The sequence below is a fragment of the Daldinia caldariorum genome (genome assembly GCF_022478825.1).
Source record: "Daldinia caldariorum strain CBS 122874 unplaced genomic scaffold F4812scaffold_6, whole genome shotgun sequence".
Lineage (NCBI taxonomy): Eukaryota > Fungi > Ascomycota > Sordariomycetes > Xylariales > Hypoxylaceae > Daldinia > Daldinia caldariorum.
The window spans coordinates 1,564,404-1,577,654 of NW_025953042.1; the positions used below are offsets into that span (position 1 = coordinate 1,564,404).

General features: G+C 46.1%; 3 protein-coding genes across 3 annotated transcripts; 1 reads left to right on the top strand and 2 right to left on the bottom strand.

The window, feature by feature from the left end:
* Positions 1 to 6,424: 6,424 nt before the first annotated feature.
* Positions 6,425 to 8,856, bottom strand: F4812DRAFT_355074 (uncharacterized protein). Its single transcript, XM_047931774.1, has one exon. The coding sequence runs from the start codon at positions 8,196 to 8,198 to the stop codon at positions 7,161 to 7,163; it is 1,038 nt and encodes a 345-aa protein (XP_047791343.1). The 5' UTR covers positions 8,199 to 8,856; the 3' UTR covers positions 6,425 to 7,160.
* Positions 8,857 to 8,969: 113 nt separating this feature from the next.
* F4812DRAFT_470767 (kinase-like domain-containing protein) lies at positions 8,970 to 10,383 on the top strand (the record flags this gene model as incomplete). The annotated part of the gene is made up of 3 exons (XM_047939020.1): positions 8,970 to 9,224; positions 9,311 to 9,801; positions 9,872 to 10,383. 3 exons carry the CDS (start codon positions 8,970 to 8,972, stop codon positions 10,290 to 10,292), a joined length of 1,167 nt encoding a protein of 388 aa, XP_047791344.1. The 3' UTR covers positions 10,293 to 10,383.
* Positions 10,323 to 12,655, bottom strand: F4812DRAFT_450823 (hint-domain-containing protein; the record flags this gene model as incomplete). The annotated part of the gene is made up of 5 exons (XM_047936138.1): positions 10,323 to 11,040; positions 11,137 to 11,801; positions 11,853 to 12,018; positions 12,082 to 12,275; positions 12,341 to 12,655. 5 exons carry the CDS (start codon positions 12,653 to 12,655, stop codon positions 10,323 to 10,325), a joined length of 2,058 nt encoding a protein of 685 aa, XP_047791345.1.
* Between the last annotated feature and the right edge of the window lie 596 nt (positions 12,656 to 13,251).

The following is a 13,251-nucleotide window of genomic DNA, read 5'->3' on the forward strand; positions in this document are numbered from 1 at the left end:
CTATGCCAGTTTTGCCATCTCGAGGTTTGCCAAGAAGGCGACCCCTTCAACCCGTCTGCGGAGATGCTTCACACGGGACTTACAGAGCACGAACTAGTCGATGGTGCGAGGACTACGGACTGCCATCTCTGCTCAAAGATAATACGGCTCCGCGACATGTCGACGCATTTGAAGTATCACGAGCTGGAGAAGGCTCACCGACCAAAGCCCTCGATCTGTCGGAACGTCAACTGCGGACGGACTCAACAAGGCGTTGGTAAGAACGGTACTGTTAACGCCGGTACCAAGATGGGCCAAGGACCCGGGAACGACATCGGTCTATGTTCGTTGTGCTTCTCGCCGCTTTATGTGAGCTTGTATGATCCCGAGGGCAAGGCTCTGAAGCGGCGTATTGAACGTCGGTACTTGACGCAGATGATGCAAGGATGCGGGAAGAGATGGTGCGCGAACGAGTGGTGTAAAACAGGTCGGGCAAACTTGAAGCTGGAGCCTAAACCATCAACGGCGCAACTTGCGCTACCCCAAGTTAAGCCTCTTATAGAGTCGGTCCGTGACGTACATAACCCTATGTATTTCTGTGTTGACGAGGCGAATCAACGTAGAAGGAAACTAGCGGAGATGCTGGCAGCCGAAGGTGATTGGGATTTGGAATGGTGCATTGCAGCTTGCGAAGCTGAGGGAGCCAATTTAGACATGGCAAGGGGATGGCTTATCAACTATGCACCGTCGAAAGAATGAAGTAACGAGCGATGGCATAGAGCATATGAATGGCATGGCTTATAGCATATGGCATGCGGCATACATTAAACGGCGTTGGAAATATGGTTGGCATAGTGATACCCATATGCAAGCATGATAGAACATTGGTTTTTTTTAAAGGAGTGTATATTTATCGTGTGACGCAACCGGTCAATCTGCTACCAGACACGACAAGCCCGGTCCAAAGTAAACACCATCACCCCTAATGTATATGTTTCCCTCCTAGTAGACCTGGATATCCATTCCTCCTGATTATCTCTCCATAGCCGTGTTGGTTGGATCGATCATTGTCAGAATTTAGTGAGACTATGAAAACAAATGTGTAAGTATATGAAAAAGCATTCCTAGAGTTAGTCAATGGCTACTTACGCAGCAAGAGCAGGAGTTGCTACGACGATATATGTTAGCTTCATGCTTCAGAAGAACAAGAAGAAGAAGATGAGGAGGAGGAGGAGGTCTGAAGAAGTAATAGTGAAAAGCTTACCAGTCAGCGCAAGAGCAAGTAGCGCATCCACAGGTAGCGGGCTCCATTGTGATTGTTAGGTGGGTTGGTTTTTTTGGTTTAAGCTGAAGCTTGGAATATATTACTAGTAAAGATGGCTTTGATGTTTGTGGGTCTTGTAGTACGATGGTGATGATGATGCGGATGGTATTGAGATGTCAAAAAGGGGGGAGCTTGATGGCCTTAAATAGTCGTTTTAAGCTGCAAGACATAGCTACAGACGAAATCCCTTGGAGTCGCTTTCACCCTCCTTTACGAGCTGTGTCCGTACGTAATCGTCCTATGAGGTTGTGGATGACCTGGCGCTTTACGCGGGCGTGGGCTAGGGTTTGGCTCTGGCCTTGTTATCACATGCTGGTCATCCATTCAGAATAGAATAGGATGCAGATTATTGCGGGGGGGGGAAGAAGAGAGTAGGTATACAGTGTTGGAGTTGTGCGACCCCAGTTGATGGTGGTGGTGGTGGTGTCCCATTGATCGGCAGAGATGTATGTTCTTAGACAAAGCTTCACTAACAAGTTCGAGAGCTTCTCCTCGGTGTAGCACCTACATTCTTTGGAAGCTGGATACGGGGCAAAGCTCCTACAGAAAGAGCCGGCGCGCGTCCAGCATGTCCTTTTTTTCTCGTATGATTTGGGCTTTCGTAGTCGTTGACCGAAGCTATATTAGTCGACTCGTCTGTTAAGCAGAGCTTGCCAACCCTTCGCTTTGCCTTCTTCTTTCCCCCCCACCTCGATCTTCACATCATCGTCATCCCTTAACAAACCGGCTTATACGCTAAAAACAGTCAGCCCCGAAGTTGTCGAGTGGGATTTGCCACGCCAGCGATATAAAGGCGTGGGAGCTCTTTTTGCTGATCCAGGGCTTGTACATCAAGCTTGGTTTAATGGTCAGGTGCGGCACCCGATAGCTGCTGTTTGGTCGGACTGCTCCGACCCTTCTGCCTCGTTCTGGAGACTCACAGGCTTAGCCTGCAGGCAGATATACACACCATCGGGACCGGACTTATCCGCGGGGGGGCCCTCGATATCAGGGACCCAGGGCTCCCGCGTTCGCTTCTAATCGGTTGGAACTCGCTTGGCTAATGGAAATAACAAGCTGTCGGTATCAGTAGTTGGTACCTCGCTCTAGTCCAATGGGCTTCCATCCTTATCTAGACTTCAATCTAATCGTTTACATAGTACTTCTCCGTCGAATCAACTACCTTGTCGAGTTGTTCCTTGTGAGACAATCTGCTATGTAAACTGTGAGGCTGCGCGGGTTGTGCTGCTTAATACGAACGGAGACGTATTTCATACTGTATGCCAACGAGTCCTATGTAAAATCTCACGGTAATCACCAATTCCCATCCCGCGCCAATCCGGATTTGATCTGGAGCTGATTAGGAGGTAGGTAACTTAATTAAGAAGCTGCAAAATACGTTTTCCTATAATATTGTCTTATGTATAAGGTTTACGTTACGTTATTATTATTATATTATATCAGTATATTGTGTTTTTAACTAGTTACACTGTAAAAAAAAGAGAGAAAAAAAAGATCCACGCGAGTTTGTGAGACTATGCTAGGCATGCCAATGACTCTTCTCGAAGCGGGTCCCACGTTAAAGAATCGAAGCCTGAAGAAGTACCCAACGCAGGTGGTATACAGTTTACCATCCCTTACGTAGTTTAGCTTCGTGAGGAGAAAGACAACTTGAGGCATATAAGTTACAACTAAACTACCTAAAGTAAAGCTTTGGAAAACCTGAATAGCTCGCGCCGTCCAAGATTTGCGTAGCTGAGCTAATGCCAACTCTTGAGAATGAGCGAGTTAGGTAAAGGAGTGGGAGTGTGTGTAGTAGTAGAGGAGGGAATAGCAACATCCCAGTCCCGAATTGCAACATAAGCACCAAGTAGGTCAAGTAGGATCCATACATTTCGACTTTGTCGTGGGCGCATCGTTTGGCAATTTATTACCCATCCCATGGTAGGTGACCAACGCAGCCGACATGAGGCGAGTCTTGGCGGCAAGGGATAATCTAGATGCAATGTGCTATTGAGTAGCCCAAGTAAGTAGAGCTGCAAGGACACCGGAAAATATCTCCTATATCCCATATCCCATATCCCATATAATATGCACAATACAAACCTATGGAAGACCTGCAAGGGGCTGCATGTAACGTCAAACGTGAACGTGGGAAAGATCATATTGGTTGGAAGAAGCCCGTTTATAAAAACTCTATCGGTAATTCGAGGTTTCGACGTTTGCGCAGAGAGGCCACATGCACGACTCTCCGAGGTGATTTGCTCGCAAAATTGCCTTTCTTATCACCGGAATGCTCTTTATATTGATACTATCATGTACGATGCAAAACGGCGTTGGGAATTGCGTCCCAAGCCATAGGGGCGTTTGGAAGGAACGAACAATATCAAGCTGTGTAAATAGCATGTTTTCTTAATCAGTGCAGGGAAGAGGTCAAAGACTAGACAGGAAGCTAGAAACTACAGTTGGGATGTGGTTCGATTTGACGAAGTAATTTCCAAGTCTCGTTAATCTGCAGAATCGAAAGATGTCTCTTGAAGTAAGCCGTTGGAACGTTCGGTATTACGATACGAAGAGTATGCGTCAAGTAGGCAACCTTTATAAACTAGGATCTCATGATCTCGCTTCGTAAAGTTTCTAAATTTGCCCGAGTTGGTTAAGGTAGGAAATATCACTCTATTGAGACTTTGTAGGAGTTTCGTTTTAAACTCAAGTTGTGCATGATACTTACCTAGGTACATTAGACGCCTCCTATATAGTTGATTTCTAGAGCTGAATGAACTGATATAATCAACAACGAAGATGAGACATTCTCTTCACAATTAGCAAATCCCCTTTCGCGACGTAATAATGTCGTAAATCAGAGTAGAAGGGCATGCAATGAGACAGTAATGACATCCGTCAGCTGCACGTTAGTTCACCAAGCAAGCCTCGTTATAATACTCGAAATTGACATAGTTACGGGGAAGTACTTAGAGGTTCCAGTCAGCTTTCCTCAGATCTGGCCAAGTATGGACAGTTAGTTGCTTTTTCTCGGGGTGTGGGCATATAGCTTGACCTTGTCGTCGGTGGTGTCTATGACACATCAGGTAAATACCTCACAGCCGAGCAAATTCCTTGATATAATGAAGCGTCTTAGCGGAATAGGGGGAGGATCGATGGAACCACCATTTCATGACCAGGCCTATAAGTCGATCAGACCAACTTCGGCGAGATGTACAGGCTTCGTTGGACTATTCTTTCATGCATGCGCACAGTGTACTATCGTGGGTTTCTGGAGGTAGGTGGTGTGAGTCGGTTCAGCTCGGGTCGTAAGGTCCACTGGTAGTAGCCCCTGAAGGCATCTCGGTCATGTTCGTACGGAAAAGCCGGGCGACAGGATACAATGTATTCGAAGCGTCTAGCTGAATCTGCTGATTCCATCCTGATTTAGGGCGCGGGATATTTTCTAGGGTTGCCTGTAGGTTGCTAGAAAGAGCCGACTTAAAGTTGTCGATGTGGGATGGACTAGGTCAGAATCTAGAAGCTGTAACTGTTTCGGGCTGTTTAATTCGCATGTGACATGGTCATGTAACGTTGGCTTCGGTCGTATTCCTTTTCTTACGTTATTTTTCGTGTGAGGATTCCAGAGGACTGGTCTGTTGATAAGTGTCACTAACACTTCGAGCAGAGTGTAACAACACATCTCTGGTGTAGGTAACGGAGTTACTTTTGCTTTTTATTTTTTTCCCACAGATTCAAATTATCCTACTTTTATGATAGTAGTGGGAAAGATTACAGCTGAGTTGCGAGGGACTTCTAAGGGTTTAAGTGTTCATGGCGATGGCCATCAAGGTTCTACATTTAACCCCTGGAATCCCGCCCAAGAAGGTACAGCACCACAGCTTATCACCGCAAAATGTACAAAGACCAAGTTTGGAGAAACCTGAATGGCCACAAATATTCGAGTTTAGCCAGAAAATATGCAAAGTCAATAGGCCAAAATGTACGAGTTGACTTCGACGCCGCTCTAATACGGGTGAGCTGATGGAGATATCAAAATCCCTCTCTATAATTCATTAATCGCTTCCATCCTTCTCCACAGCTGTTCGAATTACCTTACGTACATGGTTATAATAAATAGAAAATAACAATGACCAATCGTTTCAAAATACCCCCCACGCATTGCGAATGGAATAAAGCCTCTTCCCAAATCCAGTGATACGGTCACCAGATTTAGCAAGCTTAGGTAGGCTTAGTTAGTTCCAGCCCACAATGGTCCATGTCATTCAAGGCAGAAGTCAAGTATGTTTCCTGTTTTTTCTTATTGTTAATAAAAAAAATCTTCTTGCTTGGGTAGATGATTACTCGGCACCCGGGGGCGTGAGGTTGGAAATGTGATAGGAGCAAGAAAGGTGTGAACCCCATTAAGGGATTTCAAAATTCCATGACTTTTCAAGTGAGCTTAACAGTACACTTTCAAATAGTTTATACAATAATATACGAAATCGTTGCAATAAATTCCTGGTTGACGTGGCTCTCACTGCTTTCACTAAGGAATCAACATTGCGCTACGTTTTGAGGACCTACCATCTGGGATCTTGCTGAGTCCAAACTCACTTATCCTCTTCACATTATTGGTTCTACAAGGAATTACTCCCCCCGCATCTGAACCTCATATCCGGCTGCACTCAAGTTTCGACTTTCGGATGGCTTCATGTCAACAGGAGTTTCAATTATGGAGCTTAGAGCTTGTTTAAAGTTATTTTAGCATGATGACAAGATAACCTCTTTGGGTCGAGTAACTACGATACTTCGTCTAACTTATCTTGTATATGTTGCAGGTAAGTCAGAATCTAGTAGCTAACGGCATCATTGTGCTTTTACTAACTACCGGCTTATTGCTCCGTAAACTCTGAACGCCAGCGACCAGAAATATCGACATTTGATAAACGATAGCTTTAGAACCATTAAGAGAAGACTTCCTAAGGTCAATCTCCATTCATCGTAAAATCCTTTATTTGTGACATGTTAGGTATTTGCGACAGCCAAAGCGTGCCAATTGTCAGCCTGCCTATTTCTTTCGAAATCCAGTTCCGCCATTCCAATTGAAACAGTCACCAAGACTACACCTAATAAATCTGCGATCAATTTACCGATTACCTCGACGGCTTTATAAGTGGACGAGTCAATATTTCATCGCAATGTACTAGGCTCTAACACATAGTAAGTTGAAGTTCTTATACCTACCTGTATCTCCTTTTTAAGTTGACGGTCAATCACTTAGTTCCCTAACTCCGTTCCTCACCTATAAACCACAAAAGCAGATTTATATATTTCAGCGAATAGTGGTATTTATTCATCATTGGAAACTCTTTGGAGATCGATTCATCTATTTTGCTGGTCTTGCCAAATAGAGAATATCTCATCTGTCGCGATTGGTGTGATACCAAATGTTTCTCCCATGTGTTGTTGAATATGCCCCAAAAGCCTTCCGTAGAATAACGGCGAGTGCCTAAATTCATGGCAGTATGACATTAAGACGTAACTTAAACATCATTCGAGATGTCTCTATTTAAGATGTTCCTCGTGAGCATAGGGATGCTCGGTTATAACCTGCCTGTTTTTTTAGAGCTTAGTTTTGTTTCCTCTATTATCTTTCTAGCTACCTGATATGAACGTTAGTCAACCACTGCACTTTTTAGATGATGATATAAGTTAACAGTTAAGAAGACAAGCTATTCAATACTTCTAAGAATCACAGGGAATTAAGAACATCATATGTCCATCACATCCTAAAACAAGCTATGTATTCACCTAATAGCTACAGTATAACGCTGAAAGTAACACATACCCCTCATATTTCCCACTACGTAATGAGGACGGTTGATACTATCTATCACTGAGCGGCGACCACTTCGTGTTCTTGAACACGCCGTAACAGATCTTTCAGTGCTGGCATTGGCTTCCCCTCCGCTGCTCCATACGAAAGACAAGCCTGCAAGTGTTCTCGATCCTGGGCTCTCAACTTCTCGCCATGATGGAAGCGATTGAACGCCTGTAGGTCGAGCGGGAGCATACTTTTCTCCCACGCCGCCAGCGACGCAGCGAGTCCAGTCTCGGTTGTTATCCTAGCTGACTCCCTGCCCAGTTCCCCATGAATACCAAGCTGTTGGATTTCCCTCACGGATGAGACCACAAGACCCCATAGTTCTTCATCACCAATATCCTGAAATTTAGGCCAGTCAAATAGCTCGCATGCCGCGAAGATAGCAAATAAGGGGTTTATGGTGACGGCGTATTCTGGTGCGGACTTGACGGCGCAGTGCGAAATCCCGCATGCGTTGTAGATCTTGGCAAAGCCGTTCGCGACGGCAGGAGAGCTATCATCGACGGTGAAGCCGTCATCTAGCTTGTCTATGTAGGCAAAGTCGGCCTTTGAAATGAGGTTTGGATCCGTCGAAGTCTCTAGTGGCAGAGTCACAGCCTTCGTGGAATAGGCATGGATGCCGAGGTGCCCGTTAGTTACTTGCTCGTCCGCCAGCCCCGAAACTTGAAGAAACCAAGCCCGTAAGTCAAAGAATACACTGCCGAGGACTATCTTCGTATTGGTCCCGCGCGTAGCGTCGCCTATCGTCTTCACCAAGTCTAGTCCGGTCTCGTTCCGTAAAGACACCCCGTCAAGCGCAATAACGACGTAATCATAGTTTGACCCGGCTATCAGTAAGGGGTCGGTAATATAACTATAGCGCTTATACTCTTTCAACTGGTTATCATCGTAGCAATAGAGCATCTGAGGACTATCCAATAATTTCGCACGATGTGGGCGGATGAGAAACGTCACATCAGCACCAGCGAGACTTAGGTGATAGCCCGTGAGGATTCCCATAGACCCAGCGCCGATAATCAGAATCCGCGATCTCGGATTCTCGCCCATGGTCGTCGAAAGAGGTTGCTGATGAATGGTATTTCGAATGGGAGGAATCAGGTAGCAAAAACGTTATGGCCTACCTATTGCTGATATTGCCTCCTTAATGGTAAACATTGCATGCTCGATGCGGAAATGAGGATTTATATCAACATTTTACACGATTCCTGCTGATATCAGCGTAGTTGTATGATGCGTACATATCAATATCGTTGAACTTGTCATCTCGGCGACTTTTTACATAGAATATTCGGAATATTTGCTTAAACCAAGATCAGCCGGGGCAAGATTATCCCAGGCGCATAAAACAATGACTCACGGGATAACTATATCGACATTATTAAGGCCCTGATCGGCTCGACATTCAAGCCGGTTATATCGTTGAAATAGAGAGGGTTGGAATATTTTTTACGCTAAGGCTGCGATCGGCTCGAATTTAAAGCCGGTTTTAATTAAGGCTGCGATCGGCTCGAATGCCCGAACTTGTTCGGGATATTGTATTGACCCAGCTCGTCCGGATTAAGCAACTCGGCCGTATATACTTGAGGGCGCCACTGCGGGGTGCCACAATAGCCCGAGTTTAACTAGCCCTTAAGCTTTACTCATATTACGTGCTACCAGCCGGATTCGCGCCGCCTGCGGCGGCGGAATTCTAAAAAAAAAAGGATATGTAAGATTCGAACCGTAGCCTTTGAGAGATTGTACTCCGTTGTGGTTGTGTTAACATATTCCACTTTCAGGCACAGTTCACGAGTGGCACTGCCCGTATTTCGAAAGAGCATGGCACCATTTAACCAAGAGGAACAAGATGCGATTGTCTCTAACATTTTGCGGGAGCTTTTAGAGACACCTTACGCTTGCTCTTCGCTGGTGCGTCTAACAAACGGAACTACTAACTTTGTATATCGTGGGGAGTTAGTCCATCCCATCCGTGCTGACAGTGAGGATTCGAATACCAAGGAGACTGTTATTATTAAACACTCCACGGACTTTGCCGCCGTTAACAAGGACTTTTCCCTCGATGCGTCACGTGCCGTATGTATTTCTTACCCCTTAAGTTTGCATCACGCAACTTACAAGAAAAGGAGTTATTAACAAATGAGTAACATTATACTGTCCAGTTCTACGAGGAGTCTATGCTTCATGCGCTGGCCAACTTCCCGTCTAGCACGACGGCCGTCAAAGCGCCGCGACTCTACCTCTTCATCCGCGATGCAAACATCCAAGTATTAGAAGATTTCCCCGCGACAGTTGATCTAAAGAATATCTTGCTATCACCAACGGCTAACACTATTTTCACGGCGTCAACTGCGGCATCAATTGGTTATAACGTGGGATCTTGGCTGCGTTCATTCCATGCGTGGGCCTCTTCCCCGAACACCGAGCTGAAGGCCATCGGTGATAACGAGCCCATGCGAAAGCTAAAATACGCCATAACTTACGACAGTTACCTAAAGGTTCTCGAGGACAACTTTCCTCAACTTTTAGAGGGACATCGGGAGATTCTAGAGGAAGTTCAAACCACCGCAACGAGGGAATTTCAAAGGACGTCCGGAAACGGCGATTGGGATGAACACTGGGGGTTCATACACGGTGATTTTTGGACGGGAAAGTATATAGATGGCCTCTTTCTTTTCTTCGTTTCCGCCGCCGTAAGCAAGTAATCAAGCTGATAAATCTAGTGTTCTGCTCCCGAGTGATCCGTCATTAAGCACTCAAAACTCGGGCGACGCCAAGCTCTTCATCGTCGACTGGGAATTTGTCCAGTTTGGCCATCGCGCGTATGATATCGGGCAGATGGTCGGTGATATGTACGAGCGAAAGCATTTCTTCAAGACCGATGGTGTTTTACCTGCAATTGAAGGCTTCATCCACGGGTATGGAGGGCTAGATGACGAGCTCGCTTTCCGCACAGCCATACACGCCGGTGTTCAATTGATCTGCTGGTATACTAGACGAGCTCCAACTGCTCCCCTCCAGTTCCCTATAGAAAAAGTCACCGACGCCATGAGAATTGGGAGAGATTGGATTGTAAAAGGTTGGCAGATGGACCGTGATTATTTTCGGAATAGTCCTTTAGCCCCTTTATTCAAGAGACGATGAAAGCAATCTCTAACTTCAGGTTAACCGTCCTCAAGGTAGATACTTTTTAAATCCACAAACTAAACCGTCGCCATCCCGTCTTTCCACCCCACCAGACAGCGCAATACCGTCTGTTCCATGCGAGAGAGTCGCAATAGACTTCGTTACCTTCCCATAATCTCCCAGAAATTGGTGGGCGCGGACATCATCGTTTCGTACCACGCCGTGACCTAGAGTAACCACCCACATACCTCCTATTTCCAAAGCGTGGGCCTCGGTGTCGAGATCCGGTTGTAAAAGTACCGAGTAAATTGCTCCGGAGTAAGTCACAACCCGGCCATGGTCTAGCCCAAGCAACAAATCGGCAGGGAAAATCCATCCGGATGCCATGCCATCTATCCGGATCGGGTGCCAAGGTGTGACGACGAGATCGCCGAATTTGCACATGGCGGTCCTATGGACCAATGTCTTCACCACAGCCGCGACCCATCTACTTCCGACGGGCGTGCGTACTCGCGAGCCTTTTCGCAAGGTCCGAACAGGCACCTTTCGACCGCTAGCCAGCGTAACTTTGCTCGAACCCGTGAAACAAGGCATGAATCTCGAATTGAGCCTAGACATATCTATGTATCTTGTAGTAGCCACCCTGGCACACGACGGCTTCGGCGGTGGTATGGTGTCGAATGCTTTGTCGAGAGCATCTCTGCATTTAGCGAAGAACTGGTTCTTGTTATACATCAAGGGGCCAGGATCCTTGAAGGAATTGCATCTGTAGTAAATTGTCAGCCATCAAGAGAAAGTGGTAAATAATTTCCCCTCTCCTATTTTTTTATTCTGGCAATAACTTGTGTTAAAGGAGACTTACAGTTGTTTTGAATGCGCGTTCCATAGACTAAAGAAGTAATGGCACCCCCATCGACGGAAATATTCCGGTTTGGATAGAGCGAGATTTACTTGACCGGACGGAAGGTCACCCACCAGATCCGCCATTAGAGATTTATTATAATCATCGTCAAAGAACTTGGCGGGAATATTGTCTAATAGCTTCTGGAATGCTTGCTGGTAGTGCTCCAAGTTGATATCCTTGCAAGTCTTGTATTCGCCATCGGTTTGGAGTGAGAATAAGGAGGAGAGGAAGTCGCATATCATCGATCGGCTCTGATGGTAGGCGATTTGAGGTACCGGCGCATCAAATGCGATGCAGTTGGCTAAGACGCAAAACTCCGCGGCTCTCATCCGCGAGTACCTGAGCTCCCCTACAATATCGGTTTCCTTTAAGGAAGAGTCAAATGCGGCTCTGTAACCTTGGCTATTAATATTCTCCAGATATATATCTCGAGACTGGCCATATTGTAAATTGTCGAGCTTGATGACAAGTCTATTAAAGTCTGCTTCCTCTTGATCCTGTCTGTCGATAACCTTACCCGCTGTCGTTCTTAAGCGAGTACCCTTGGGTGTAGTGATTTGAAGGGTACATCCCGTTGCGTACGTCGTCTGAAGATGAGCAACCGCGTGAACGAAAACGGTCCCCTACGACTTGTTAGATAGCCAACATTCAGGGAACGAAGTGGGATGCCATACTATCATGCCCGCATCAGGAATAAACGAATAGTTGCCGCTGCCAATTTCTCCAATGGACTTCAGCAGGCCGGACCTTATCTCGTAACCAAACCCGAAAGTATGAAGAGTCGCGGGGAGAGCTTCCCAGGTGCTGCGTATCTTAGAGATGTAGCCTTGGCTAGGGCACCTGCCAGCAATGTTAGCGGAACTTGGCGTGGTAAGAAAAGGGGGAGATTTTAATAGTAGGTACATATAATTCGGTAATCCATCCGTTAATATCATTACTGCCGGCACTCGGCCTGTGTTCTCCTCTCCGTCAAATAGATTTATGCCTTCCCGGATTCCATGCCAGAGATTCGTTACGCTGTCAGGTTTCATGCCTTCAATGTTCTTCTGAGTTAGTTCTTTATTCTCAGGCGTCATCGGTAACAATTTCTGAATCACCTATTGCAGACCCCGAGCTTGGTTAGTAGAAACGCATATACGTCTGTTGTACGTTAGAAACCCACCCGCGCTTCCCTGCTGAACGTCACAATACCAAGTCTATCGCCTTCATTCAGCGTACTTAGAATCGTACGTGCGGCATGCTTCACCATGTCAAGAATCGAGAGCCCGAAATGCTCAGAACTTGGTTTCCCATCGTCTCCTATCATTTTCGCCGGAGCAGGGGCTTGCATGCTGCCGGAAACATCTATAACTAGAACGATATCACAAGGGATATGTTGAAGTTGAGGATCCACCGGGTCTTTTGGCGGCTGCACTCGAACTATTAACCCGTCGCGTGATGGTATATGGTGTATGCTCAAAGCTGCATCGTCCGCCATCATGGCAATAGGTTGCCCGGAGCATGCCGAGGAGTACTCCCTCATCTCTAGTGTATATTGTTTGAGAACCTGAAAGACTGTTAAAAATATGCTACCGTTACTTGACGTGAGAATTTACCATGGCGGATATGATGATTTAAATAAGCTTCTGGTTGAGTAGTATAATCGATGTATTTTCCTATAGTCGGTTTGATTATACTTAGCTCGTTCTAGACAGTCCTGCTTTTACAACACCGCAAAAAATTGAGTCATATGAAGGGAAACAAATCGCAAATTAAACAATCGGTGAATGCAAGATTATAACTACATCTTTGTTTGCCCGCATACCCACATCAGTGGGAGCGCCGATGCGGCGCTGAGGCAGTGAAGCAACTAAGACCATCGCAAACCTCCTAACCTTCCTTACATGAACAGCTCAGGAGGGCTCCTTTTTAGGTTAACTGCCAATTCTGGAAGGCTTTCGCGCTCCCATTCGTCCATGGCCCATTGTTCGATTTTCGAATGGTGGACTCGACCAGGGATTAACGAAAAACGAAACTTCAACGTGGCTTATACAGTGGGTTACCAAAGTCTGTGTGCACTGGGCCATTTTACAC